The sequence below is a fragment of the Parus major genome, chromosome 2, assembly GCF_001522545.3.
Source record: "Parus major isolate Abel chromosome 2, Parus_major1.1, whole genome shotgun sequence".
Lineage (NCBI taxonomy): Eukaryota > Metazoa > Chordata > Aves > Passeriformes > Paridae > Parus > Parus major.
In genome coordinates, this window is record NC_031769.1 from 62,447,716 (window position 1) to 62,474,679 (window position 26,964).

Genomic DNA, 26,964 nt, shown 5'->3' on the forward strand with positions numbered 1-26,964 from the left:
TCAGTGCCCGCCGCGATGGAGGAGGCGGCGGAGCGCGGCCGGGCGGGCGCTGGCGCTGGGGCGGCGGCGATGGCGGAGGGCGGCAGCGCCGGCGGAGAGGAGGCGGACAATGCCAACGGCAATGCCGCGTCCTCACCACCGCCAAGCTCCCCTCCGGAGGGCGGCGGGACGAAGCCACTGAGCGCGGCGGAGTACGCGCGGCGCGTACATCAGTGGCTGTGGGACTCGTACTGCGGGTACCTGGGCTGGCAAGGCTGCCCACCCGCCTTCATCGCTGCCGCTGCTGCCGCCGCCGCTGCCGCGCAGCCGCCCCCACCCGCCGCCGCCTACTACAGCCCCTTCTACCTCTTCGCTCCGCCACCGGCACACACGGCCTCCGCCGGGACGGGGCCCCGCGCCCCCGCCGCTGCCACCCCAGCCTGGCCGGGAGCGGCGGGCGCAGTGTCCCCCCTGCCCAGGGCGGCCTCCGGCAGCGCCGCCGGTACCAGCGGCAGCGGCGCCTCCAGGGACACGGGACGGCCGGCGGGTGAGTGGGGGCCGGGGCTGGGCCTCTCGGCCTGGGGAGGAAGACGAGCCTTATGAGAGCCCCAGCTCCGGGAAGCGGGATCTGGAGAGGGAAGCCGGATCTGGAGAGGGAGGCCGGGGGTGTGCGACGTTGGGAGTCGCTGCGCTTCCGTTGGCTGCGGCCCCGGGCATGTGTCTGTGCCTTGTGACACAGGGTGACAGCCCTAATACCGAGGTTGTAAATCCAGAACCTGGTGCATAAGCAGGTTTGGGAGGATTGACTTGCGTATACAGCTTACAGCTTCAGCGCTTGTAAAGAAAGATGTTTCCATGTATAGGAAGGAGTTGTTTGGGGTTTTTTTTCCAGTGGAACGTGTTCTTGTGATCACAGGCTTGTAATGCCTCTAGCTTTAGAAGTAGCCCGTTTGGATGATGAAATCTAAATTAGCTTTGCCTGTTTTAGTGGGCTGTTGGTGCTCACATAAAATAATTCTGTCAAATGCAAGCAGAGAAGTGAAAATGTGCTGACATTGGACAAGCTTAGGCGGTGGGACCGGAGATAAACAAACGTCTGTTGCAGCTGTAAACATTGAAGGCAGTGCACAGCAGGAGTAAAGCAAACTCACTCTGATCACATCAGAGGTAAAACCTGGAGCAGCAACAGCTCCTCACAAGTCGAGGAGCACCTAGGTCACATTCCGTGAATGTTTGTACCACTGTGAGCAATGGTAGGAAATTGTGGAGGAGAGCACTGCTGATGCACTTTGGAAGAAAGCCAGAGTTCGTTTCTCTCTCCAGGACAAAGTACAACATTGCTGATCTGTGACATTATTTATAAGCTTAGTGGCCATATGTGTGTAGAAGATTTTTTTGTTCTTTTTCCTTATTTTCAAGTGAAGGGAGCTTAGCTTCTGAGCTTGTTTCTTTCTTATTTTTTTAAGCAAACGTTGCTTAAACATGGTTAGAACACAAAATATTATTTTCTGTAATTATGATCTGATTCTGTTATAGTTTGCTTATGAACTTATATTGCCAGTTATTAAAGGGAGGGTTGGGCAAAGGCTAGGCTGAAATGATTCTTGGATTTTCACCTGTTTTTTCAGGAGATAGTTCCTTATGTTAAAGGTAATTTAAGGCATGAATAGCATTTCATGCTGCTGAGTGTGATTATTCTGAATATTGCATACTACTACTGCAACACAGTTTGCTTTCTTAAGGGGACTAGGTATGCGATGCAGTGATACAATACAGTTACAAACAAAGACTGTTGTGCTGATGCTTTGGCTTCAGATTGCAGATGGGTATATCTGGAACAGCTAAAGTGATTATGTCTCCTTCTTCCTTGCTGTAGATTATTGCCCACACAGCAGGCGAGGCAGGGCAGGTCATGTATCTGTCCCTGTGCCAATGCAGTTTACAGCCTGTGTGCTTACGTAAGCTGAAATACGTGACAGCTTTTGTTAATTTTGCAGATCTTAAACTGGGATGTCAAAAAGTGGGATTGTTAACTGCCTCTGCCACTTCAGTCTGCCTGCAGGTGTGTGCTAGAGCAGCACTATTTAACAGCACCCTGGGCAATGGCAGGTTCTTTATGGACAGTCACCATGACTTAAGACACTTCCTCTCCTGGTCCCTGCCTGCCTTGCTGAAGGAGATGACTGCTCATCCACTGGGAACAGTAGGGCAAAAGGTTCATTCAGGCCCCAGCTGCCCTGCGGCTGACTGGTGCAAACCCCTGTTAAGGACTATGTGGATGCAAGATCCTAGACATTGAGCTGGATGGATGTTGTATTTGGCTGTCCTTGCTGAATAAATAGTAACCCTTGGCAAAAGACTGGATTTCTCATATGAGGAACATCTTGAATCACTGCAATGTAAATCTGTCAGAGTCTAAGGGTTGCCAGGGTTTCTTAATGTGATGGAGTTAAATGTAATTCGAATATTTACTTTCCTAGTCCCATGTAGCTTCTGTGCAGTCATTTAATTTATTCAATGGTGAATAAATCAGTCTCTGCCACCAACTTCAACAAATGTTCTGCTTTTAACAGAGCAAATGAAAGCTTTCGCCTGGTGCTGTGTGCTCAAGCCAGGATTGGGAGACTGCCTATGTTCCCTCCTGCCATAGTTGAAGAATCTCTTACTAGAATGCAATAGACAACTTGGGTAGGCTTTGATAATGCCAGTGGAATCCATTTTAGTATTATACATGTAGTGGTTTGATACTGGCCCAATGCCAGGCACCCATGAGTGATCACTGGGCAAAGGAGGGAAAAAGAAAAAAAAAAAGTTAACAAAGGCTTCATGAGTGAGATAAGGACCAAGAGGAATATTTGAAGGGCAAAAGAGGCTTAACTTTAGTTGTGAAGTGAAATTTATTGCTAACAGAATCAGAAGAAGATAATGAGAAGTAAAATAAGCCCTTAAAACACCATTTTCCCCTCAGCCCCTCCCTCCTTCCCACTGACAGTGCAGGGAGACAAGGCATGGGGATTTTGGTCAGTTCATCGCTGAGATTTTCTTCTGCTGCTCCAGGAGAGGAGTCCTTCCCCTGTGAGGCCATGGGGTCCTTCCCACAGGAGACAGTTCTCTGAGAACTTCTCCAGCCTGGGTCCACTCTCACAAGCAGCAGCCAAACTGCATCTGCTGCAAATGTGAGTCCCTCCCACGGGCACACAGTCCTCCCAAAACTGCAGCAATGTGGGTCTCTCTTCCCACGGGGTCCAGTCCTCCAAGGACAGACTTCTCCAGCCTGGAAACAGGGACCTCCTCTCTCCACTGGGTTTTCCACTGCATCACAGCCTCCTCCAGGCATCCACCTGCTCCAGCGTGGGCACCTCCCCATGGGCTGTGGGTGGATCTCTGGATCCCCCATGGATCCCCATGGGCTGTGGGTGGATCTCTGCATCCCTCATGGATCCCCTTGGGCTGTGGGTGGATCTCTGGATCCCCCATGGATCCCCATGGGCTGTGGGTGGATCTCTGCATCCCTCATGAATCCCCATGGGCTCCAGGGGCACAGCTGCTGCACCATGGTCATCACCGCGGCCTGCAGAGGAATCTTGGTTTCATCACCTGGAGCACCTCCTGCCCCTCCTTAGTCAATGATCTTGGTGTCTCACATGTTCTGACCTCCTCCTCTTCTCTGACTAGAAGCAAAACTCATGACTTTGTTTTGATTTTCTTAAATATGTCATCACAGGTGGCATTACCAGCATCCCTCAGTGGCCTAGTTTTGTCTAGCAGCATGTCTGTCTTCAGAGCCATCAGCCATTGGCTCTGTCAGACATGGTGGGAAGCTCCCAGCAGCTTCACACAGGAGCCATCTCTGTGGCCCTCCTGCTGCCTAAAACCAGGTTACTTGATATTATCAATGCAGAGTGATCAGTGCAGCAGGCATGAAACAAAGCTGTATAAACCCAGGTATGTTAAATAAGAGCTGACTCTTACTGATCCCTGCCTGATTCTCCTTACTGCATTTGAAAGTGCTGTGGCCTTTTGTCTTGGCTCTGACAGCTCACAGAGCCATGGCTGGCAGCAACAGTCTCAGCAGCTGAGCTGGGGAGGCTTATTCTAAATGAAATTTGATGATGGTTTTTTGAGACTAGAGTGGTGTGATTTTCTTTCCTATTTCGTCCTTTCTCTGTGTGGGGATAAGTATTCTCAGAAACAGTAACAAAACCAGTCACTGACACAGGTTCTATCCGGTAGTAGAAGGTTATTTCTAAGTGAAGTTTTGATGTGAGTCATTGCAGGTTTCATGTGAGCGTCATGTTTATACTTTGGCAAATAGAGGAGTAGCTGGGTCCAGATGAAATTATTTTGCAACACTATTTCTTGGAAACTTTCTAAGACACTCTTTAATGTTTTCTGTGTTTAAACCACCTGAACAACAGAAGCTTGTAAGTGATTCCTTACTTTGTGCCCATTTGCACATGGCCAATTAAATAGGAGAAATGTGTTATGTTTTCTGGCTGGGGGTAGAGCAGTATGCTGTGTTTTATTATAAGTAGTCTGTAGAAATGTTTATGTCAAGTATGACTGATATTTTTGTCCATTCTTGCTTGTATTTGAATGGAGATAAAATAGGCTGTGTTTTACTCTGCGAATTGATAATTGGTATACATGGAAGCTTTGGTGCTCAGGGATAGAAAAGTTATGGTAGGTCTAATTTTCTTTTTAATCTGACCTCTCAGACTTATATAAATTTGTTCTCTATGAGGTTATTCTAAACAAAAGAACACAAAAACTGATGCATCTTCAGTGTACTTCAGTTCTTTAGCAGGATATGATTTTGCCTGTGATCCTAACTCAGTTCTGAAAGTTAAAGAAGTTCTTAAAGAAGCTGCTTCTAATTCAACTTAAACAATTCAGATTATTTTTTATGCATAAGTTTTTAGAAGTTTTCTTGAAGAACATGTGAGCAGAGCTCTTGATTATGTTCTTGCAGAGAGGTTAATGTGGTTGTACTTTACTAGTTAGTGTTAACTTTGTGTTAGTGCAATAAAATCTGGGTAATGTGAACTATTTCTGTTGCAGGTCGGGAGTTCCTTATCCCTTCACTGGCACACAGGTTCATAGCAGAGATGGTGGATTTTTTTATTCTGTTCTTTATAAAGGCAACCATCATTTTAAGTATTATGCACCTCAGTGGAATAAAGTAAGTTGAACGATTTAAAGCTTTGTTACATACAGCTTTAAGCTTTTCATGCTCTTTGAGGTGTCAGGTTGTATTTATGGTATGTTTATGCATATGATATGATTAAATAACTGACAGAAGTTGAGGAGAACCACCACTAGGCTAACTTCCTTGTAAATACATCCTGATTTTGGATCAGCTGATGGAAACACAAAATTTGTACAGGTCTGTAGGCTCACAAACTCCCTACTAAGGAAAGATTAGACTTGCACATTTATGGGGGGTAGGGGAATAGCAATATTATTTAAAAGTCCTTTATAATTTTCAAAGAAAAAACATGGACAAACTTTTTTAATGGCCTTTGAAAATGTAGTGATCTGTGCTGATAGTGTAGATCCGGCTGGGAAGAAGTTAATTTTCTGTATAGTGTCTTTTGTGGTGTTGTGGTTTAGATTTCTGACATAAACAATGCTGCTCCCGCTCCCTGCCCCCCCAAAAAAATCTTATCAAGCAGATCAGATATATATGTACTTTGAAAATACAGCCTGGTTGCTAGGAATGCTGCCACACTGCAGGCTTCACTGGATGTAAATTTGGTTTCTTAAAAAGTGCAAGTAAGCTTTGTGTGTGTGTGTCAACCATACACTAGACTGAAAGATTTCCCATTTCACATTTTTGTACACAGATGTAGTCGTTACCTCAAACACTTCCCTTTTTAACTGCTTCTTTAACTGTATATATCTTATTCCTTAACTCAGTTACTCTGCTTTGGGTTCAAATATTTCAGTCTGATTAAGAGATGAGATCTTGGTGTAATCGAAAATTCCACTACTGAACAAACACATTTCAGAACCCATGCTTTCTGTTCAAGAACCATCCAAATGTTACCTGACTGTAAAATGATGCTATACAGATAACATCTTCCAGACACGTTCACCTGCAGCTTGAAAGGGGTGTAGAAGAGGGTTAGATCCAAAACACTAAATATGTTGATGTAAACGATCGCTGTGTTTTGTTCAAATAAGCAGCAATTAAAATGCTGAACGTTCATTTCTGTTTAGTGACTAGATCCCACCTCCTGTAACCTGACAGCTTGTGTTTCCTTTTTGCTGTTAGTAGGTGGAGAACGATACAAAGTGAAGTACTGGAAAGATGGGGAACAACTATATGTATATTGGTGCTGTAAAGTGATGAAAGTAATTTACAGCATTTTCAATATTAACAGTTTTGTGAGACAGTTGCTTACAGGGAACTTCAGAGAAATGTTCTGGGGGGGGTTTTGCTTGAGAGACATGGTGTGCTTGGGGTTAGGCTGAATTGTCACGAAAAACATAGGTCCTCACAGGCTCAAAAAAGGCACTTCAGGCCAAAGCTGCATTGAAGGGAAATGCAGGTTGTGCTACACTGTTTTTTTAATTCCTGTGTTGTTTTGGGGTTTTCAGTCCTTAAGTCTGAATAAAGAGTGGGGCAAGTAGCACAAATATTAGATGGACTGTTTTGAAGTGGCACTGCACAGTTCTATGTGAACCTTAATTAGATGCATGAGTGAAAAAATCTTGCCTTAATGTGTTGCAAGTGTACCCATTCCAGGTATCAGATAAGAATGTTAAATCTGTGGAGTTTATCTTATGAAAATACGCCATTAACTCCAAATAGATGCTTCACATAGCACTGTTTGGCTAAATACCATAAGGTTTCAATTGCTTTGTTTAAATCCTCCTATTGGATACCAAGGTGCCTCCAGATGAGTATGGTGAGCAGTAAAGAATGAGGAACCCTGATGAGAACCTGATGATCATGCAGTGGAGGATTTAGGGCTCCCCTGATTCCTTAGGGAGATTGCCAACTTCTCCTTTGCATTCGTAAAGGGTGCCCTTTTCTTTTTCCTTGAGTGTTTGTGTAAGAATATACTTGGAGACTTGGATGCCTTCCATTTATATCAAGTTAGATGATTATGTGCAGAATCTGTTTACCTCCCAAGAAGTGTGAGAATTTTCAGAACAATTCTGCAGCTCACTACCCAGGGACCCCATTGTACAAAAGGGGTAATAAAGAATGATCTTTTCTTAATGAAAAAGACAAAAAAAAACTAGGCAGCAATTCAGAATGAAAGTGAGTGTTCTGAATTTTAATGGCTTGTTTAGTATCAGAAAGGGCAAGGAGCTTTTGTTCTCTTACAATACCAGAATGGAGGGAGTGAATTCTGGTATTAAAGGGGTAACACTGGTATTGGGAGAAGGTTGATTTTAAAGTTCAGTTTTATTTTGTACAGGGACATCTCTAAATTTGCCATGCATTACATCATAGAAGAAATAGATGAAGATACGTCCATGGAAGATTTACAGAAAATGATGATAGTAGCTCTCATCTACAGGTTATTAGTCTGCTTTTATGAGGTAACTATTCATAAACATTAACTCCTGTAATTAATAGTTGTGAGTTGTTGAAGAAACGGTTTTAAAAAATAATGTTATCGTTGGCCAATAAAGTAAATCCTCTTTACGGTATTTTGGATTATGTTGAAGCTTATGATATTCACATAGTTCTGACGATAACCAAGTTTGTGAGACTTGTCAACAACACTGGTGGTGTGTGGAATTGAAATAACCTTTCTCTTACAGATAATCTGTATTTGGGGAGCAGGTGGAGCAACCCCAGGGAAATTCTTGCTTGGACTGCGAGTTGTGACGTGTGAAACATCTGTACTTATTGCACCCAGCCGTGTGTTAGTCATTCCATCTTCTAATGTCAGTATGACAACGTAAGTGCTCCTGGCTCAGTCTCATTGCATTCTGGTTAAGTGTCAAAAGCATGTGACTTGGAAGTTCACCATTGCTTTGTTGTTGACCTTTACAATAATTAGACTACATCAGCTACTGTCAGATTCTGTGATCTAAGAATAAAATGGTAATTATTCAGTCACATGGGAGTATTTTTCAGGGTAGGGGGTTAAATCTCCTCTGGAGCTCGACTTTTGTGCTGTTCAAAATTTGGGGGCTAAACTTGGAAGTTAACTACTAAATGTCAGCAGAAAAGTGAAAGTAGGGCACTGAACATTCTATTCTGATTTCAGGTCCACAGTACGAGCTTTGATCAAGAATTTTTCTATTGCATCATTTTTTCCTGCATTCATTACACTGCTGTTTTTCCAGCATAACAGAACAGCTTATGATATTGTAGCAGGAACTATTGTGGTCAGAAGAAATGGAGTTAGATGATACCAAAAAAATGAGATTTCTGGACTGGTTCTGAACATCGCCTCCAAACCCCAGTGAATAAAGACCTACCCCAGAACTGAATTTGAAGTGTCTGTTGGAATCTTTTGCCCTAATTACATAGGAACTGATTCAGAAGCTGAAGAAAATGTATGGTTCCTGTATGATGCCAGCAACTACCTTTGAAGTATTGGAGTTTTCATAGATGCCAAAGAAGTTTTGGAGAGAAAGTATGTATTAAATCCTGGAGTATTAATCTCTTATGAGACAAAAACTGTCTGCTTTACCTGCAAAAAGGAGCTGTTCTGTTTGTCTGTGGCAAGCAGATGCCTAGGAATACACCACCTTACAAGAAATGTTGCTTCTACAGTTTTGGATGTTGGCAGGTAACTAGAAAATCAAGTTCTTTTCCAGACAGTTGCCTGTCAAAGGATAAACGGGAAGAGACCTGCAGTATTAGACAGCAATGCAAATGATGTTAATTAAATTGCCATGTATCCAGAAGGAGAGTGGTTATCAGTGTCTTTTATTATTGCTTCACAGATCATATTCCCTCACCTTTTAAGTATTTTCTCACAACATTGATGTGAAAAGTTTCTTGCATGATTGTCTCAAGCACTGTCACTTACTTCACTTGTCCAAGCTAATGAAGAAGTGAAACAATAGCTGCTTTTTCCTGTGAGAAGGATATGTTAACACTGCAGTGTTAGTGATCTGGTGTGTGTAAATAATTCTGGAGCCAGCAACAGTACAGACTGTGCTAATCAAAGGTAACTTCTGCTTCTGTTTGGAGAGAAAGCACTTGTCTATTTCTTACATATAATGCAGAGAAGTGAATGTTTCAGGAGCATGCAGAAAACATTAAACTGAAATGTGTTATGGATGTAAATCTGCAGAAGTACAAATACTGGTTTTCAGTTTATCATTCTGGCTAATTGTTTGTATATTCAGAATAATTTAAATACTGAATAAAGAAACCTAATATTTTGCATGACTACATTGCTTTGATGATTCATTTATTCTCATGTTATTAGTATCTCAGGAAAGGGATATAAGCAATACTAATGTTTAACTGAAATCCAAGTTTGGAACTCTTCAGTCAGTTTTTGTGTGTTCCTCTTAGCCCTAACATGCCACTCAGTGGCTGAAGTTCTCACCCTGCCTTCAATTTTGAACAGTGGCTTGGTTACCACTCTTGTCTCCAGGCTTAGTAACTTAAATCAGGAATGTGTTCATATGCTGCAATGTTTTTGTTTGACAAGTCATGTTCTGCTGTGTATGACTGTATTGTGCCTGCATTTCAGTTTTCATTTGGAGTGATTTAGGACTAGATCCCATGCTTAATAGTTGCTGAATGATATTTTGCCATCCATTACATCTCCAGAATGAGGTCATTAACTTTTTAGATTACTTAAAAAATAAATATTTAAAAGTAGTTAAGGAAAAAAAGTTGTGTTGGCTTGAACACCGTTTTCTAGAGTATTCGTTCAATCACATTTTTTGAATACTGCCAGGAGTGGTGATCCTACTACTTACATGGATAGCATCCATGTCCAGTATTTTTTTTTTTCTCCTAACATCTAGTCTCAACCTCCTGACACCAACTTGAGGCCATTTTCTTGTCCTACCACTTCTTACCTGGGATGAGACTAACCACCTAACCCCCAACTATACCCTCCTTAGAGGCAGTTGTAGAGAATAAGGCTGCCCCTGAGGCTCATTTTCTCCAGGCTAAACACCCCCAGTTCCCTCAGCTGCTCCTCACAGGACTTGTGCTCCATTCTTCTGAAGACTTAAGCACTGAAGTCAGGTGTGGCAATCAGCCTGACAAAAGCTAAAGCTATCAGAACCACCTTAAAAGTCCTTTCTAGGGTGAGTTTTGCCTATTCACAAGAACTTTTATTCTCTTTAATGCAGCAGTGACCTATAATCTAGAATTCAAAAGACGGGGGAAGGGGAAAACAACACTGTCAGCTAAAACTTTATTACTGCCAATTCAGGTATAAGGAAAGGTATCTCTTACCCTGCAAAAAATACCACCCCTTCCACAGGAGGTAAAGACAATTGCAATGCAGAACACAGAGCCTATCCACAGAAACGTGTATATGGTGTGCTGTTTGGCTGGCTTTTAGTTTGTCTCTTATGCAAGCTGCATCCCAGATACATGCTTGTTTCTGCTTGATGGCCAAGTCCATGGCAGGTGATCAGGTGCTAAGGGGGAGAAAGAAGAAATCTGTGGCATTTTTCACTTCTGGACAACAGCTGGAAACAGTTAATAGCATATAATCCTTTCATGGCTACAGTGGCATGATCTGACTGCCCGAATAGCAGTGAGTGTGTGTGTGGTTTGAAAGGCGAGTTGCTGAGCATTTTCTGTTTCTAGAACATGTTCTGTTTCCAGAGCAACTGGAGCCCTACACCTGAAAAGAGCAGTTGGCCTTTGCCCTCCTGTCATGTCCAGCTTGTGCCTGAAAGGCATCTCACCTTGTACCAGCAGCAGCTGCAGGAGCAGAGAGCAGGATGCATGGCAGAAGTGCCTCTGAAGACACCACTGAGAGGGATGCAGGTCTCTGCCCTTCTATAGCTGGGAGAAGAATTCATGTCTGAGTCTGATAGACTTGGTACAAATTCAGCTGTGGGTCCCCTAAATAAGCATTTCCTCTCATTTTAGTAGAATAATGTCTGTTCTCCAAGAAGTTCCTGTAACTGCTACAGAAGTGCCCACCCCCTATTACACATTTACAATCTTTTCAGTTAGAACAGTGGTGAATCTTTACCCACAATAGGTTTGGTTTTTTTAATAGCACTACAAAACATTAACTGCAGTCACCTGACACACTGATAAGCTGCTCAAACCTTCAGCCTACAATATAATTCTTCCTAACAGGAGAGCTCTAACTTACTTAAGATCTTCTAAAATCAATGTGAAAAAGCAGAGGTTGAAGAAAGCACAAGACATTGCTCTGGTTGAGGGAACCACCTCATACAGTTACAGCTGGGGATGCCTTTATGGAGAGTTAAAATTGCCAGGTAATATTTCGCAGTTTTTATTGATGGCATTTATCCCATGGTTTAACATGTTAATTATACTGTAATAAACATGGCTTTAATATTAAACTTTTCCTTATTATCCAAAGTCACCACAGTCCATTTCAGTAAATATAAAAATATATACTTAATACTTTGTACAATACTGGTTTTTGGTCCAAACAAAAATGGATCAGAAAAGCCAATAAACTTACTTTAAGAATTCCCAATTTTAAAGATTTTCTAAATGGATTTAGGCAACTTTGAATAATGGGATTTACATAAAATCTGAGACGATACTAAACAAAAATGGCTGTAACACACAAAATTAAAATTTCAATTTCACAGATTTGTTATGCCAAAAAAGTACATAGAGAAACAAAATTGTATTTACACATTTCATAATAAAATAACAAGGCGAGACAGGTGATAAAGGGCTGTAAGAATGAAAATATAGAAATAGCATATAATTATTAAATGAAGAACTACAGATCTAACAAGTCCTTAGCATGGATCATCCTTTAATCAGTCTTCCCCTATCAGAAAATTTTAGTGCACAATACACCCAAACTCACTCACTTCACACATACACCAGCACAAACTCAGCATAGAAATCATTCATTATCAACATTCTCTACTCTATACAGCATCCCTCGCTGATATAATTACAATTTCGAGGCGTCAGTAAACGCGGATGAGCGCACGTAGTGGTGCGGATGAAGAGGTATCGACAAGCCATTCACTGTGCAGGCTCTACTCAGGGCTACAGCCAGACCATGCCGAGTCAGTGAAAGAAGTAACTTGAGACTTTTGCTTGAGAACAGCCTTGTTGCCAACTTTACTTGCTACCAAAAAAAACGTTAACAGGGAGAGGGGAGGGAAGGACAGGAAAGCTAAGTTTTATATTCCTTTAGGCAGATCTGACTTCTGACAAGCCAGCATGAGGTACAATCCCAGTAACTGAACAATTCAGGGTAGTAGCTGAACATTTTTCAGGATAGTAGCTGGACAATTCAGGATAGTAGCTGCTTCCAATGTTTTTGACGCTTTACCAATCAGGCGTTTACTTTCTACGTCTAACTGCAGTCTTTATCTTCCGACCAGCAACTGAAGATCCAGAGGCAGAGAAAACATTTTTCCCATTAGTCCTATTAAAAGAAATTAGTAGTTCAGAGTTTAGGACAGTGTAGCTGAAAATTCAGTAGCAGCACTGAGTAGATATTCCAGAATAACTTTCATAGTCTTGTCTCACTAGTTACCAGCTGGCAACAAGCAGCAAGTGACGAACAGGAGGAAGAGAGTTCCAGAAACCAATTAAATCTCTCTTATTCAGAAGGTAAGCAGCAGCATAATGGCTGGATACAGGTTCTACCTTTCAAGAACAAGACAACTCTCACATGTGTTGATGTGTGACATTCCTGACAGCTAGGCTCCTTCACAGATAACGGTGCTTAGTTAGCCAGTCAGGTTAATACAAGGAAGGATGCCAAATTTAGTTTCAAACTCCAAGGTTCATCTGAACACCTCATGATTTAACAGCAGTAGAGGCTGAACACTGTCCACTGATATTACCCGAAGCTCAAGGGAAATTCTGATACGGTCTCTTACCCCACTGTAAATGCTGGAGGCTGGTTGAACGAAAATCCTGAAGTGCCAGAAGGCGGTGCAGGAGCTGCTGGTGCAGGAGGATTTGCACCAAAAGTGAATACTCCTGGGTTATTTGGAAAGCTGAAATTAGTAGTACTACTTCCAAACCGGAATACAGAACCTGGGAAGATGGGGTGGAAGCAGAAAGAAGTAAGAAAGCTGAAAACTGAGTTCATCTTTTCCAGGAAAATCCTCATGTTCTTCCCCATTATCTTTAAAGATTATTCTTTTTACACATTTCTCAAGATGACAAAGTTGGGGGGGTGGTGCACCAGAAGTGTCAGATTACTACGGGAACAGCTTATTGAATGAATCCATTCACACAGATTGGGGAATTTTTTAAGTAATACTGCTGGCACACTGATAATTAGTTGTTTGCTAACTTCTGTGCACCATTAAATTTATACCTGTGCATACTGAGGTTTATTAATTGAGTCTTAAATTGTAAATTTATATTCAGGTAAACTTTTCTGTGTTCATGCAGTGGATCTGGGGACTTCCGTTCCTTTAATGTGCTAACAGCACCTCATCTGAAAAAACCCCAAACATTCCAAACATCAGAACAAACTAGTAAGTAATATGGAAAATCCAGGGAGAACTTCACCTTTAAACTGCTACCTGATTAATGAAAGATCGATTGAGTACTGTGCTGTGCACTAATCTGCTTGTACTAATCTACTGATTAGTACAAAAATGTTGGTTACTTTTAATGGAGGCTATTCTGTAAAACATCTGAGAAGAAAAAAGGAGGCTTTTTCCTTTCAGTATTTGATGTGATATCTAACAGACATTCTGGCACTGCTTTTATTTTTTAATTATTACTAGCATGGAACAGGTCTTTCTTAAGTTACAAGGTTCATTCTGTGCCCCTTTTCCATGGCATTTCATTAGTTAAAAGATCTTAATACAGTCTTAACCCATAAATGTTTAAAAACCTTCCAAACAATTCTGACTGTATTTTATACAATGAAGCCTGTTCAAGTCAGATAACTAAGAATTTCTCAAATCAAAAAATAACAATTTTGCAGTGTGTGTGCACAATCTTACCAGTGATTACTACTTGGTTTTCAATAGTTCCTTTTAATCATTAGGTTTCTAAAGAAAATAAAGCTCAAAATTTAGTTGCAGAGTTGCAACTTCCATGTCTGCTATGTCTCCTGTGGAGAAGGCTTACTGTGAAGCTAGACACCCCTGGCATATTGTGTCTCCACAGTCAGGACAGGGACATAAATGACAACCCTATAGCCATTATTTTTATGGAGGGCAATTCCTATATTTAAATACATGTGCAATGCCAAAGTCATTTTTTTCCATATAATTTAGGGTGCACTTCATGAAAAAGAAAATAAAATATATAATCTTTGAGAGCAAAAGGGAAGAGGATGGTCGGCACTCACCAGCACTGGGGGTACCAGAGCCAAAAGTTGGCTGATTGGCTGCCTGTTGTCCGAACACAGAGGGCTGAGTGCTGCTTGTCACCGAGCCGAAGGCAGAAGGAGCAGGTTGAGAGCCAGGAGAAAACAACGTTGTCGACAGCGATCCAAAGCTTGGAGCGCTTTGCTGGCCGGAGCCTGGGCTTGGGCCAAATGCTGGTGGCTGACTGGCGCCAAAGGCTGGGCCAGCAGCAGGCGCTGGAGGCCCAGAGCCAAACAGAAACGAAGACGATGACCCTTAGGGGACAGAGAGGGATGTCAGCATGGGCCCCTTCCCTCCCGCCCTCAAGAATGAATCCAGAAACAAAATGTTCTCAAGCCTCAGGTCTGCTAGCCGAATACTCATCGTAATTCCTAACTACTTGTGTGAGCATATAAAACAGATACTACACCTCAGCCTCTACAGGAATTTTCTTTAAGCAACATGAGAAACACTGTGTTTATAAGAGTCAGGCAACATTAAATCTCAAATGCACTCGTTGCTTCTTCATGTTGTACAGACAGATTCCTACAAACAGAATGTTTTAATCTGTATTTACTAAAAGCTGTTCCTACCACATACATGGAATATTCATTCAAACTGGATTTTTCAGACATTCAAAATACAGCTCCCGATTTCTTAGGACCAGGAGAACGTGTATCTTTTCAGCAACTGCACCCCTCCCCTGTTCAATTGCTTACCATTATCAGCTTCTGGAGGCCAAATCAACCTTGCAATAATCTCAAAAACTTGGTTTACCACAGTAATTCTCTATCTACCATCAAAACAGACAACCAGCCCAATTGTTGAGCTGCATGGCCAGCAAAAATAATGAAATGCAACTGAACAGCGACTCTGAATGTACGTGGCAGATCTGCTATGCAGAAGGGACATTTTAAACAGCATTACTAATGCTCATGCAACAGGAAATACCCTCTAATTGCACCATAACTTGGAATGGCTGACTTTCTTTCCAAGATGAGTTACATGGTAAAACTTAAGTTTCTGAATTTGTGAAGATGTTTAAATATGGTATCACCTACTAACAAAGTTACACCAACAGTTACTGATTTGCAAGCACTTTAAATTGATTGGTTGTTAGTAATTTAGTACTGTTTTCTCTGTTTCTGATACACAAAAAAGTGTGCAAATTAAACTTTTGTGAATGACAAAGTTAAGTCACCAGGATCAAACTAGATTAAATGCATATCCCTTATTGATTCCATTTTATTTTCAATATCCTGCATGGCTCATAGGAATACAGATAATTTGGTGGATTTAGTCTTGAGTCATGCATTTGTTCATGCAATTCTGGCAGTGGAGTAACAAACATAAAACATGAAGAAACTCTGTATTTCTTATTGCTGTCTTCTCTTAAATTTTTTTCCTAGAAAATTAACATGCATTGGCCATGTTCCTTAGTAGAAACCAACCCTTAAGCAGCATTAATTGCATGTTGAGGTATTCCATTTACATATACTTGTGAGGGAAGGACTTTGGCAAAACTTGACAGTATTTCCAGGAATTCAGAGTTCTAGGTGTAGGAGCAAAAACGTGTAATTTGTTGACTTTTAACTGTAAACACTGCACTAACAGTGACTGAAGAAATAAATTATCATTCTCATGGTGAAAAACTCTTGTACAAATTGAAATTCAGTAAAGGTTTGTCCTTTGCATAAAACAGCTCTGGTGTCAGTTCATTCCTAAACTGTATTTACCACACTGAAGAACTAGCCCAAATTAACATTGCTGAATACAAAATCCTCAGTATTTTTCTCTACTTCCACACATTTAGCATGCATGTTTTCCCAAGTAACATATTCATGAAACAGTACCTCCTTAGTCCACTACATAATGGTAAAAATGAGATAATGAGAAGAACAGCAATTTAAAACATACCTGTTGAACCTGATGTAGTTGTGGCTCCAAAAGTAAATCCTGAATTTGCTGCATTGGTACTGCTCTCTCCTGAAGCAAAGAGAAACGGAGTCAGAGTTGAGCCAGCGCTGGAAGATGTGGTTGCTGGTTTGTTTTCTTGAGAGAAGCCGAATGACTGAGATGTTGCAGATTCCGCTGGATTGCCAAAAACAGAGCTGGTCACAGTGTTGCTGGGTTGTCCAAACACAAAGGGAGTGGGAACTGGCTGAGGGTTTGAGGAAGAGAGGGTGCTGCCAAACACACTACTGCTGTTGGCTGAAGTGGTGGGTACCACTGTGCTGGAGGAACTGGAGCTCAAGAAGCTGAAGGATGCTCCTTGATCTGAAAAGAAGAAACACAGTTACTACTGAGTCACACAAACAGAGTTTAACCACCGAGAACTTTTCACACAGCAACCCTCACAGAAAACTTTAATCCTCCCATGCAGACTAACAACAAATTAAAGGAATACGAAACTATACAAAATGAAGTGATTTTTCTACCTTTGCAGCAGCAGAGAAACCAGCAGAGCTGCAAGTAGATGGAAATAAGATACTCCCTCTCTCTTTCCCTTTCACCACAAAAAATAACAGTAGTATGAGGCCTATATTCTGCACCATATTACAGATTTTATCACCAGCTGAGCTGCTACTACTGAGACGGTACAAATTCTGTGCTTACACAAGCAGTGATACAGGTTATTTAGGGTGTGGCAATTTCTTCTGTCTAAACATGTTAAAACTCACTGAAATCTACAAATAAATTGCCACATATTGTCTACACATCAACAACTAGAACTAAAGACAGGCTGCAGGTAGTATAGAAATCCCATAGATGTTGTCCAATACGGCCTCAGAGGTATTATTTGATAGACATGAACCAAGAAGTGAAGGCAAAAGATGTTCTGTTTACCGCAAGTACTGGTTGGTGCCCCAAATGCAAAAGGTGCCTTTGCCTGCTCACTTTCCTTTTCCGATGGTTTACCAAAACTAAAATTGAATACAGGTTTTGCTGTGCTCTCCTCTTTGGTATGCTCAGCTGTCCCAGATGAAAAGATAGGCTGTGCCTTTAACTCTTCATTGTCAGCTTTCTTTCCAAATGCTAATGGACCAGCAGAAGTGACAGAGTCCTGCTTCTCTTCTGTCCTTCCCAAAACAAACTGCGAGGCAGGGGCAGACTCCACGCTGCTGAAAGAGAAGCCTCCCTTCGTTGAAACAGTTTCATCCTTTTTCTCATCTGACTTCTTAAATGGCAAAGCAGGTGATGCTGCATCCTTTTCTGCCATAGTTCCAAAAGTGAAGCCACCGACTCCAGTTTTAGTCTCATTAGTAGCTATGGAAGAAGTAGAACTTGTAGCAAAACCAAAACCTCCCAAAACTGGTTCCTCTTTCTTTTCCTGCTGTCCCAGACTCGTTGTTCCAAACTGAAATGTTGTAGGAGCCTGACTGCTTGTAGATGGAAGTCCAAAAGTAAAACTGTTACTTTTACTTTCTTTTTTGCTGTCTTCTGATTTAGAGTCTGAGGAAGAAACTCCAAATTTGAAGTTCCCTGAAGCAGCAGGAAACTTAAATCCTCCAGTCACAGTGCTGGACGATGCAGATTCGGATGCAATGCCGAACTTAAAGCTACTCTGTTCTCCAAATTTAAAATTTCCTGTGCTACCTAATGTTTGAGAAGATTCAGAGGATGATGACGGGACACCAAATGTGAATGATGGCGCTGCAGCATTTGTAGACACAGTAGCAGTACCAAAACCTGCAAAAATAAGCAACAATGTCAAGTTTGCAATACATGATGTAAACACACGCAGGCTTTAGCTACATGGCTGGGATTCTAAGTCTCGAGCTTTTCCAGAGTCAAAACTGTTCAACAAAACACTCCCTACACACACAGACAAGTAAGGAAACTCCACACTTCCTCTATACACGTATCTTTTTGCAATGGTGCTCTTCTATGCAGCACCTGGCTTGTAAAAGTACACTGCTGAGCTCTTTGAAAGAACACAGTTTTAGTCTAAATTCCAAATGAACAACACATAAAGGCTTGAAACAAATAACTACGTCACTGACACAAGCTTTCCTCTAAAAAATCCAATCCTTTTCTGGAGAATGGTTTTGAAAACATATGCACACACTCTTATTTAAGCAATATTCCTAATGGAATAGAATGGAATATTCCTAATTCCTAACAAATGGACAGTTTTGCCATACTCAAATTATTTTAAAAAAATAATTACTTTAAAAAAAGAAAAAGAAAAAAGTTGAAGAATGCACATCCTTGTTCTTCTCAGCAAGTATTACCTTTGAGCTCTGCTTTGGTGCCTGGCTTCGCATTTTGACAGGCTATGCATTTTGTGGCTTCTGCGTTGTTTTGGACCAAGCAGACCTCACATTCCCAACTTCCTTCAGGCTTCTTGAATTTGTCTAAATCCAGAAAACCTCCAGAAGAAGCAGAAAATGCAGAAACACTGCTACTGGTCACAGGCACTGAACTCCCTGAGAAAGAAGCAAGACAGTTAATCATCATGCTTAAATCATACACCAAGCTTTTAAGAAATGCTCACAAATTGCAAAGCACACAGGTGTAACAGTAAAAACCATCAAACTACAAGTTGATTTGAGTCAAATACAATGTGAGAATGTAAACAATAGCAACACCTGGATTCTTCTTTATAATCTATATATGAATTCAAGCACAAACTGAACCAGTGCCATTTAAACAGCAACTGCAGTTCATAAAATACAGCAACACAGCCAATTTCAGATGTAAATTACAGGTACTGTATTGAATTCAAACTAATAAAAGAATTCCTGGTGACACCAATTACTGGTAGTCCAAGTTAGCATCACTCAAGTTAATGATCACTGTGAAATGATGCAAGGCTGAGAATTTACTAGGATGATTCATCAGCCAAGTCACAAGGACAGGACACATCCAAAATTATATAGTGACAAAGAAAAAAAGAAACTGGAAGCGTCCAAACCCACAACTCTGTGCTCACCACAAAAACTACACTGCCTTTAAGAGCAGCAGAAAAACCTACTGCTGCTGAGGTGTGAAATCCAGCACTGGCTCTCTGACTTTTCTCCTCTGTAAAGGAAGATATGGCACTTGATGCTGCACCCCAAGAGCAAACTTCAGCTCCACAAGTGTCAGGAGTGAAGAGGACATCCCGAAGGCACAAAAGCATCACACAACTGCACTCTTCACCTACAGTGAACCAATGAGGGTGGCATGCAAGAGAAGGACGCAAGATAATTTCTCAAATTCAAAGCAGTAACATTTCCTAGACAGGAATGGGTCTTCTTTTCCACAGCACATCCAGCAAATTTACATCCTCCCATTTTGTTTGCTTCACTCATCTCCTTGACAAACACAATGTAACTTTACAATTCTCTGCACAATGGTGGTCATGGAAAATCCTCATTTCCAAAATTCCTCCTTGCAATGGCCAGAGTCTTGGACAAAAGTGCCAGCTGACCAGCTGAAGCTGGAAGTCTATGAGAATAAGCTTCCTCTAAAATACATTATCTTATCTGAAGAAATTCCACTCTTAGTACACAGTGATTATAACAGTGCAATCCATTTGACAACTATTTTTTTTTCCTCCAGGATGCATTTGCAAATGTGTTTTTGACATTAAATTATGTTAAGAGCCAATACAAGTTAACACTAAAATAACTATTTGTGCTTAGAAAAATTAATTGTCTCAACATCAGTTCCAATGACATATAATGGAAAACAACCCAGAAATGAACTGAAGAAGGCGCCCATCTCCCCAAGATCTGTAAGAACCCTGACCTTCCCAAACAAAGTTATCCATATTCTGAAAAGCTACCATAGGCATAGCTGAACATATGGTTATGTTTCAGCACAAGACAACTAGCCAAAGACTACAATGACTTGGAATCTGGCTTCATACCTCTGCTCAATTCCACATAAATGCTGACTGGAGACATTTTAAGCCATGTTGTGCAAAGACTGCTTCTACCTGTGTTTTGAAAGAGGAAAACAAAACCCCAACAAATCCAGTAGTTTTTAGGTCCTTGCAAGGAGTTTGCATTTTTCCCCAATAAAAATCAGTCAATTGGTTTTATGTTAATTAAGACATCCATTCAAGTCATCTTTCCTCACTAGCAGTAAAGCACAGCTTATTTGCTTCAGTTCAGCTCTGCACTAATACATTTCACAATCGGTTCAACTCATGTGACAGGCTGGAATCTGGGCTGAGACCTCCAAAGTGCCTATAACCATTCCTGCAGAGAGCCACTAATCCATCCTGTCTGGCCTACAGCCATGCTGCTCAAAATATTTTTTATATGCAACACATTTTATTCTCTGAAAAATGCACATAGACTAAGATTGAAACAACCGAGAAGGACAAACCTGGTTTCTCAGACTGACAAGCTACACATTTGCTGTCTTCTGCCTTATTTTGTACAAGGCACACTGAACAGTTCCAAGAGCCTTTTGGCTGTTTAAATTTGTCTCCAAACCCCAGAGTGACTGTTGTGCCCGTGCTGCTGGTGGTGGATGTCACTGTCACCGAGTTGTCCGTGACCATCGGCATTGTCAGAGCAGGCATCACTCCTGTTCCAGGCTTTGGTGTGTCACATGCTATACATTTTGTAGCTTCAGGTTTGTTCTGGACCAGACAGGTATCACAATCCCAAGTGTTGGGTGCCGGTTTAAATTTGTCTTCAAAGCCCAGTGTCCCTGCTGTAGGGACTGCTGTCTTGGAGGAGACACACGGACTCACACTGACAGTCTGCTTTGTACTCTCAACAGTGGACACTTTAGCAGCTTCACATGTTACACAGTTGCCGTCTGTGGTTTTGTTCTGCAGACACGGGTCATGTGTGTCAGACTGCCAGAACGAGGATGCTTGTTTAGAGGTGTTTTTACCTGCAGAAAAATTACTTATTGCAGGCCTTGTATAGACCACTGTGCTCGTAACAGGCTGTGCAGATGAACAAGAGGGTGATTTGCCAGACATAAAGCCTAGTTTAAAAAAAAGAAAAAAGGAGAGGTCTTAGTGATGAAGTAAGCTGTACCCTGGCTGCATGGAAGTTACTTATAATAGTAGACATTACACATTTAAACCAAGTGTCAATGGTTGCAACTATACATTACAACTAAGTGCAAGAGGAAGTCCATGGAAATCTTATCTAAAGGGATGAAATTTCATATGCTGAGCTGGGACACAACAGAACACTTATTTAAAGCTTGATTTAACTCTTCACTTCCAAGAAAGTCTTAAATACAAGTCTCATTTGTATCTGCCACTACACTGGTAGACAGAAGTATAAACAAATAGTACTGAACGCTGATGATCTGTCACAGACTGGAAATAATCCAATTTCATTTTAAGACACCATGCCCAATCGAATCAAATTTCTAAAGCTATTTCTGCCATAGTAGATGACTCACATTTACTTAGTAGCTGTACAGCAGTTGGTACTTGGAGCCGCAATCCACACAATATTCCCCCACAAATACTGAGTAATAACTAAGCAATGAAAATTAAGACAAACACACTTCTTTTTTATATATAATCTTTGCTCAAAATGCACTGGGCACAAGCCAACCCGTTATTTAAAGGCACAAACCTTTCAGAAGACAAGAACCACCAATATGGAAACACTAACAAAAATGCTACAGCAACACATCTTAAATATCAGCACATTTTAACTGTAAAGCTAAAATAAAGTTTCTCTTTTTACAGTTATGTTATTGTTGCTTTGGGGTTGTTTTTTTATACTAGAAGTGAAATCTTCCAACAGTGTGGATTTAGAATCCAACTCTGTTAAACTGATAAAGAAAACTAATGTCACTTCACCCACAGGTCTTCCTTAAACAAAACACACAACGTATGTTCTGTCACTTAGCTCTTTGCAATATAAATATGCACTGCCTTCTTAAGTTGTACATGGATTTCGGAATAAAAAGTCCTGCTGTATTGCAAGGCTTATGGGAAAGATCAAGTTCAATTAAGTCCTTTTTCCTAAAACTAAAAACATCATCTACACACACAGTCTTTACTCAACAGTTGAAAACAATCTCAATGATGTGAAAATTTTTTTTCTTTTAAAGTGAGACAGCCCACTGCTACTTAAAATTTACATCTGAACTGTCAACATTTAAGGCCAAAAGATATGCAGCTTCTGAAACACCTTTAGGAATGAAATTATCTTTACCATTCTTAATTTCTGGAGATGGTGAAGGTGGGAGAGGAATGTTTGTGAAGCATTTCACAAACATTTCCTTTCCAATTACATACGTTGTATTTATTTCAACAAATACTGAAATTGATTCTTTGACTAATTGTTTTTATACTTGCTTGAATTACAACCTAACATGATAAGGAGAAGCAATGCATCTGGTTTGAAGCTCCAGTTTTCCCTTCAGCAATGAAAGCCCCTTATAACAGAAGGGGGCATCAAGCCTAACAGATGTAGCATTTAAGTCTCTATTTACTGCTGACATTGACTTAACTGTGACAAATTGTCTGGGTTGGTTTTTTTTGGGTTGTTTTTTTTTTTTTGCTGTTGTGCTGGGCTTTTTAAAAATCAATGCAGCTATATGTAAGTGTATTCTCTGCAAAAATATTTTTTAAAGGAGTTCATCATCTCACCAGGGCTTTTTAGAATGTCTAACACACTTCCTTGCTTTAAGAATTTAGCAGGTTTGCAGAACCCGTCATATTCTTCTTCCTCTTCCTTCTTATTGCTGGTGCTGTTTACAGTGGCGCTACCTTTAAAAATAAAACAAAACACACCTTTTACAAAGAAATCCACTTAAAATATATTCACATTTTCTAGAAACAAGAATTTCCATGTTTCACTCTTCCTAAATAAGAATCTTCAAAATTTGACCTTATTTACAACAAATTACAGTTAAAATGTGATTAAAAGCAGACCTGTCACTGAAAACACACTTTGCCTGGAATTTGTAAAAAGCTTAGAAATGACAGATTAACTATTTAACATACTAAGAGAGAGAGAGAGAGAGAGAACTAGCACTTGTTGAGTTGAAATGTTGAAATGCTAACATTTTTGTTACCTGGACTAAGGATGGATGTCACTGGTGTATCAGTGGATCCAGAAAGCTCTGATGACTTTACGACAGGAACACTAAATGTAAACTTAATCTGCTGTGAAAAAGAGAGGGTTTTCTTAGATTCTAAGAAATTTTAATCAAGTTTCACACACAAATAATAATCTGAAATACAGTCTTCAAACTCGTTGCTGGGTGAAAAATTACAAGTCAGAAAACTACAGATTTTTTCCCTCTTACCAGGGCAAATTTTGCTATATTGTTCTACAATATTCTAATAAAGCCTTGAGAAAATGTTGGGATTTATTTTACTTACAGATAATGGAGGTAGCACTTCCACCTCGGTAGATTTCACAATTGGAGATGAAAATACAAATGTAGGACTGCCAACATTACTTGCTGGTTGTACCTGTATTTTCAAAAGAATTAAGGTTTGTATCTAAAACAAAAGCATCCAAGTGAAACAACAGCAGCTACCTGAATTCACTACCTAACAGACATTCTGCAGTGAAGCTGGGAAATCTGATGTTTTATATTTCTGATCCACAGCTAAGAGTTATAAGAAAAAGCTTGCCAGTGAGTGTATAAGATGGACAGAAGCCATATCAAAATATGTCTTCCTCTCCACCCCCCAACCTGAATACAACCCTGTTTAATTTAACAGGTTAAAAACTCAGGTTAGTTAATTTCATGGGCACCCCAGAGAAAGCTAACATTCAGCAAGGAGGATGTATACTGACGCTAAAAAAGCATTCCCAATATAGAGTAAAGATTTACCTTGTTCATCACTGCTTTTGAAACAATGCTGGGTGATGAGGACACAGCACTACTGGCGGGGAAACTGAAGCTGAACGTTGGCAGCGATGCAGTACTGATGGGCAGGGGAACCTCAGGTAGCTCTTCCTGCTCCATCTCCTAGGTGCAAATTTTGATTTTTGTTAGTTTAATTTTTTCTTTAAAGAAGCTGCAAAATCTAATTTTTCAATTTCTTTAGAAAAGTTTTAAATTTTAGTCTCTCTGTTTCTTTAAAAGTTGTAAATTTTATTTTTTCTTTTTAACGAGACCAACGACCTTCCTACCCTGTCCCCCCATTAGTTTCTTAACAAAGTTAAATGTAACAGAGAGACCTATAGACAAAGCAAGTTTTCAAAAGGAATCCTAACCTCCCAATTTAATCTGCCATATCATTTTTATTTATGGCATGCCTCTGTCCATGCAATACTACATGGAAATTTTTACCTATCCAGTAAGAATACTGGAAGTAAGCTCAAAATCGTTACTTGAGCAGAAGAGAGGGGCACAAATAAAAGATTTTTGGTTTTGTCCTTTTTTTAATAAAGATCTAGAAAGACATAACCATTCTAGGATTCTATGATTCCCTAATCTTTTTAATTAAGAGAACAACCTCATGGCAAGTATAAAAGTATTCCTCTTGCAAAATTAGGTAGGACAGCTGACAAAGTCTCTGAAGTCACTTGAACTTGGAAAAAAATCATATTTGAAGAAGGATGTGTGTTCCATTGAGTACCAAAACTCCCAAATCAAACCAAAGCACAGAAAGTCAAAAATTAAACCCTGATAAACTTACCAGAGGATCCTATTCTGGTAAATTTAGTCAGTATCATGTGTCAGGATGCAAATTAAAAATTCAGAAATCAGTGTATCTTAGAAACTTCTGCTCTTACCCTTGTCTTTCAAACCCTTTGATTACTAAGGTTAGACTTGCTAGGGTTAAAATGGGAATTGCCAACCTTTTCACATTTTGGACAGGGGTACCAACATCTACTCAGAAGTGACTAAGCAGAGATGCACATTGCTGCTACAGACATTTAATGTACTCCACAGACTACTTATTTCAGAGATCTCATCTGAAGAGTCTATCACACCTTGATATTGGTGAAAAATCATTTCTGTTACAGAAACATTCTCCAGTATTTACTACTTCTTTATTTTGCATCAGCAAGAAGACCAAGTCAACCTCTTTAGATTTAAGATCCAGTATTAGGCAGCTTATGTAACACTCAGGTGAGAAGACAATCCTTGGGATAGTAATGTCTATCATTGCATTAAGGGAGTTTTCCCATTGAAACAAGAAAAAAACCCCTTCACAGTGAGTTTGAGTAAGTGCCAAAAATTGTGAATGATCATTAGCAAACATGCAAAACACTGTCTTCTGCTTCAGGCTTTTAGCCCATACCTTTCTACATGACTTACATATAAAATAACAAAATAAAAAAACTTTTTCTTTTATACTTGGCACTTCATTCCTTTCTAAAAACTCTACAAACCTCTACCAAATTTATTCATTCAACAATAGAAAAAGAAACTTTATCATGTGAAGAATATCCAAGATGATACAATGGAAGAATTTAAAAATATAAAACCAAAGTTAAGGGCATTTATACAGAAAACTGAACTGGAGCCTGTTCTGAAACCCACAGCAGAACACCCAGAAAACTGAAATGGCATTATTGTAAATTACTATGAGGCAATGAAGCTACTTATTTCATTAATCACAATGCTATCAATTAACCTGAAAGACCCTTACCAGTTGTTGTTTTTGTCCAGGTCTTGATGCACAGTATCGCTCCCTTTCCCTTCTCATCTTGCCGCAGACACTACCCATCCTTCCTCCTGAAGACAGACCGTTGGATGCGGGAGTATCAAGTTTGGGGTAGCTCAAATTGCTGGCACAGAATAAAATACATAGGTTGAGGAAGGGGATTAAAAAGAAAGCAAAATGAAGGAGAAAAACCCACACATTTATCTATAGATGCTAAATGCAAAAACTAAGGAGGGAACTGAGCCTGTGTGAAACCAAGTCACACAGGCTTCTCAGTCTGGCCTGAGAAAGCATGAGAAAGAATCCAAACAATTCTTGGTAAAGGACAACAATCTGCAGGTGTTGTTCCTTCCACCACAAGGGGTGGTGTTCCACTTAACCAATGATGGTGATGTGTTGCTTTAATGACCAATGAGAGTTTTACTTCTCAGATCTTCTTGAACATGTGTATAAAAGAAGATTAAATAAACTTTGCTCTCTTGGACAATGCAGCTAAGAGAGTCATATTGTACTTCTTCGCTGTTCCTAATATAGTGCGATATTTATCAAATAATTGTTCCAAGCTATTATAGCCACTATTCATCCTAGAACTGGTGCCTGCTAATTAGAATCAGAAAAAAAACATCCCACAAGTTCCTGAAAGCTGGTAAATAGCTGGTGTTCTAAGCAGCAAAAGCTGAGTAAGAGCAGCAGTGATAATAACATACATAAAAAACATCAGTCACAACATCCATAAAGGAATGATGACTAACCAGAAGACCTGGAATAGAAGAACTGATTTAGATTGTTATTTTCTAATGCTTGCTTTTAATAGTCCAGACAGTGGAAATTTTGACTGCCAGTTCTCTGATTCTGTGATGAGCATGTATCTCTGAAGGGATATAGAAGAATAACTAAAAATATATGGGCAGGGGGCGGGCATGTGTGTGTGCATGTGCACACAGGAAATGCTGCCAACAGTTCTTATGGAATTGAGAGGCTTGAAC

General features: G+C 40.4%; 2 protein-coding genes across 4 annotated transcripts in view; one reads left to right on the forward strand and one right to left on the reverse strand.

The window, feature by feature from the left end:
• Positions 1-9,352, forward strand: FAM8A1 (family with sequence similarity 8 member A1). Its single transcript, XM_015617227.2, has 5 exons — positions 1-526; positions 5,041-5,161; positions 7,413-7,536; positions 7,762-7,901; positions 8,214-9,352. Exons 1-5 carry the CDS (start codon positions 16-18, stop codon positions 8,356-8,358), a joined length of 1,041 nt encoding a protein of 346 aa, XP_015472713.1. The 5' UTR covers positions 1-15; the 3' UTR covers positions 8,359-9,352.
• Positions 9,353-11,138: 1,786 nt separating this feature from the next.
• Positions 11,139-26,964, reverse strand: part of NUP153 (nucleoporin 153) — a 44,611-nt gene continuing 28,785 nt past the window's right edge. Inside the window, exons 11-22 of one of the 3 annotated variants that reach the window (XM_033512070.1) lie at positions 25,964-26,102; positions 24,193-24,327; positions 23,732-23,824; positions 23,422-23,512; positions 22,994-23,113; positions 20,746-21,360; positions 18,660-18,854; positions 17,272-18,114; positions 16,342-16,701; positions 14,427-14,699; positions 12,991-13,150; positions 11,139-12,530 (exon numbers count right to left, since the gene is read on the reverse strand). In XM_033512070.1, coding sequence (XP_033367961.1) covers positions 12,446-12,530; positions 12,991-13,150; positions 14,427-14,699; positions 16,342-16,701; positions 17,272-18,114; positions 18,660-18,854; positions 20,746-21,360; positions 22,994-23,113; positions 23,422-23,512; positions 23,732-23,824; positions 24,193-24,327; positions 25,964-26,102 — 3,109 coding nt within the window. In that variant the 3' untranslated portion in view covers positions 11,139-12,445. Of the gene's footprint in view, positions 12,531-12,990; positions 13,151-14,426; positions 14,700-16,341; positions 16,702-17,271; positions 18,115-18,659; positions 18,855-20,745; positions 21,361-22,993; positions 23,114-23,421; positions 23,513-23,731; positions 23,825-24,192; positions 24,331-25,963; positions 26,103-26,964 lie in introns of all 3 variants that reach the window. The other 2 variants (XM_033512069.1, XM_015617223.3) reach the window with 2 other exon arrangements.